Consider the following 2,825-nt stretch of genomic DNA (forward strand, 5'->3'; position numbering starts at 1 on the left):
GTAGGGAAAGAAAAGGATGAGTATAAAAATATACTCAGTAAGCAGCCCACTACTGGGCCCACTCAGTGATCTGTTAGTCTTTCCATTGGACCAAAATGCACAAGGACATCATAGGCATAGGCATAAGGGGCGAACTCGAAGGCACGCTTTCATAAGTAATGAAACAAAGGTCACATGCATAAACACAAGTGGTGATCCCAAAAATGACACCGTACATAAGCGTAGGGCGTGGGCCCGAAGGCTCACACATGCGATGTGCATAGCACAATGGTAACACTAACAGCCATTAAAATCTCATATGGACATAAGCATACAATCATGAATCTTGGAACTAACAGTCATTAAAATCTCAGACATAAGCATGCAATCAAGGCCATGAATCAGCATCAAATTTTAACACCGTTATCCATACATCAACTTTATCACAGTCTACTCATACATCAACCTTAGCACATTATCCCCAATCTACTCATGCATCAAACCTTATCACAGTATCCGAGTCTACACATACATCCAACTTTACCACAGTATTCTTATACATCAACTTCAGCACAATTACCCATATCAAATTTCATCACAATTTACTCATACAAGACATAAGAATTTTTCAGCATGCTTATCAAAATCTTAGGGCAAAATCGGCAGTAAACCACTTATCTCCGGATAACGAACTGTCCCAAAAAAAACACTTACTCTGCTCGAAAACTTCCTTCACCGCTATACGTTCCTGAAACCAATCACAAATTCCATAGGTGAAGGTTAGCTTAGGCCTAAGAATCCCAAATGACAATGGACTTTCAAAAAAAGAAACCGAACTTACCCCAACAGACAGATCGGCCGGAACTACCATGATTCGGCGGCAACCAGAACCGGTGACAGGCAGACAGCGCTTGGGGTTTAGATCAATGGCTGGCAGAAGGAGAACGGAGACAAAAGAAAGCAGTCGAAGAACTCGACGTGGCTAGAGACCCATGGTCGAGTGGCTGAAGGTGGTCGAAGCGCGCTGGGCTGAGACACGAGGAGGCGGCGGACAAAGCTTCACGATCGGCTCACCACTCTTTGCTTCGGTTCGACGGACAGGGATGCAAAGATGGCTAATGAGCGCGGTAACTGCACAGTGAGAGGGGAGGGAGCGTGCGGCTGGAGGAGGAAGAAGAAGGGAAAAGAAAAAGAAATATTTTTCTTTTTTTTTCCTTTGCACATAACTCGAGGTCCCCAAATCACCTATCTTTGGGCCGTCACACTCTTCCCCCCTTAATAAACTTTCGTCCTCGAAAGTTCTAATCCTGGAAGAGCTCTAGATGCAGTGCTCTCATTTCGTCCTCTCGCTTCTAAGTTACTTCCTCAAACTGATGGTTCTGTCATAGAACCTTCACTAGTGGCACCTCCTTTCTATGCAAAACTTTCACCTCCCTGGCCATAACTTACACGGGCTTCTCCTCATAACTCAAGTTTTCATTCAGCTGCAAGGGCTCAAAGTCCACCACATGAGACAGGTCCGTTAAATACTTCCTCAGCATGGAGACATGAAATACATTATGGACCGCGGAGAGAGATGGTGGCAAGGCCAAACGGTAAGCCACAGAGCCGACCCGCTCCAAGATCTCGAATGGCCCTACAATACGTAGACTTAACTTACCCTTCTTCCCGAATCTCAGGACACCCTTCATCAGTGCCACTTTCAGGAACACTTTATCACCTATTTCGAACTCCAGATCTTTACGCCTAACATCCATGTAACTTTTTTGTCTACTTTGCGCTGCTAGCATTCTAGCCCTGATCTTCTGCATGGCTTCATTTGTCAACTCCACTAACTCAGTTCCCACCAGTTTCCTCTCTCCAATCTCACCTCAGCAAACAAAAGACCTGCAACCTCTGCCATAAAGAGCTTCAAACGGCGACATGCCAATGGTAGCCTGATAGCTATTATTATAGGAAAACTCTGCCAAATGTAAGTGGGAGTCCCAACCCCCTGAGAATTCCAACGCACAAGTGCGCAACATGTCCTCCAACGTCTGATTTAAATGTTCTGTTTACCCATCAGTTTGGGGGTGAAAAGCTATATTGAAGTTCAACCGCGACCCTAAAGCTGCCTGGAGGCTCTTCCAAAAATTGAAGGTGAAACGAGGGTCCCTGTCGAACACAATTGATACTAGCACACCATGCAACCTTACTATCTCTTTCATATATAGCTGAGCCCACTCGTGGGCTTTCCTGGAATAAAGTTTGCCACCTTGGTGAGTCTGTCTATCATAACCCAAATCATTGAGAAACCCTTCGCTGTCCTGGGGAAACCCGTGATGAAATCCATGGCCATGCTCTCTCATTTCCATGGTACATCCAAAGGTTGTAGCAAGCCTGCTATCTTTTGCCTCGAGGCCTTCACCTGCTAACAGACTAAACATCTACTGACAAAGTTAGCTATCTCCCTTCTCATATTAAGCCACCAGTAATACTGCTTCACATCTTGGTATATTTTGGTACTACCTGGGTTCATCGAAAATGGAGAGTTGTGAGCTTCTACCGAAAGTTCCCCTTTCAGGCCATCATCTGCTGGGACGCACAACCGTCCCTGATATAAAAGACCTTTGTCCACCGACACAGAAAATTCACTTTCTTGGCCTGACCCTAACTGACAACACTTCTAAACCAGGTTGGGATCACCCCGTTGTGCAACAATAATCCTCTGTCTCAAGGTTGGTTGCACTGTCAATTGGGCTAGCTGCGAAGTGACTTCCCCTACTGCCACTGCAATCTCTACTCGTTCCATATCTTTACACAACTGAACCTGCTTAGTGATCAAGGCAGCCGAATGAGCTACCTTT

At 45.5% G+C, this 2,825-nt stretch overlaps 1 protein-coding gene across 1 annotated transcript; it reads right to left on the bottom strand.

Annotated features, from left to right (window-relative positions):
• Positions 1-1,424: 1,424 nt before the first annotated feature.
• LOC120084067 lies at positions 1,425-1,736 on the bottom strand. Its single transcript, XM_039039968.1, has one exon. The coding sequence runs from the start codon at positions 1,734-1,736 to the stop codon at positions 1,425-1,427; it is 312 nt and encodes a 103-aa protein (XP_038895896.1).
• Between the last annotated feature and the right edge of the window lie 1,089 nt (positions 1,737-2,825).

Source organism: Benincasa hispida, chromosome 8 (genome assembly GCF_009727055.1).
Source record: "Benincasa hispida cultivar B227 chromosome 8, ASM972705v1, whole genome shotgun sequence".
Classification (NCBI taxonomy): Eukaryota; Viridiplantae; Streptophyta; class Magnoliopsida; order Cucurbitales; family Cucurbitaceae; genus Benincasa; species Benincasa hispida.

Coding starts and splice junctions, on each gene's coding strand:
- LOC120084067 (XM_039039968.1), bottom strand. CDS start 1,736: ATGGATGTTAGGCGTAAAGATCTGGAGTTCGAAATAGGTGATAAAGTG.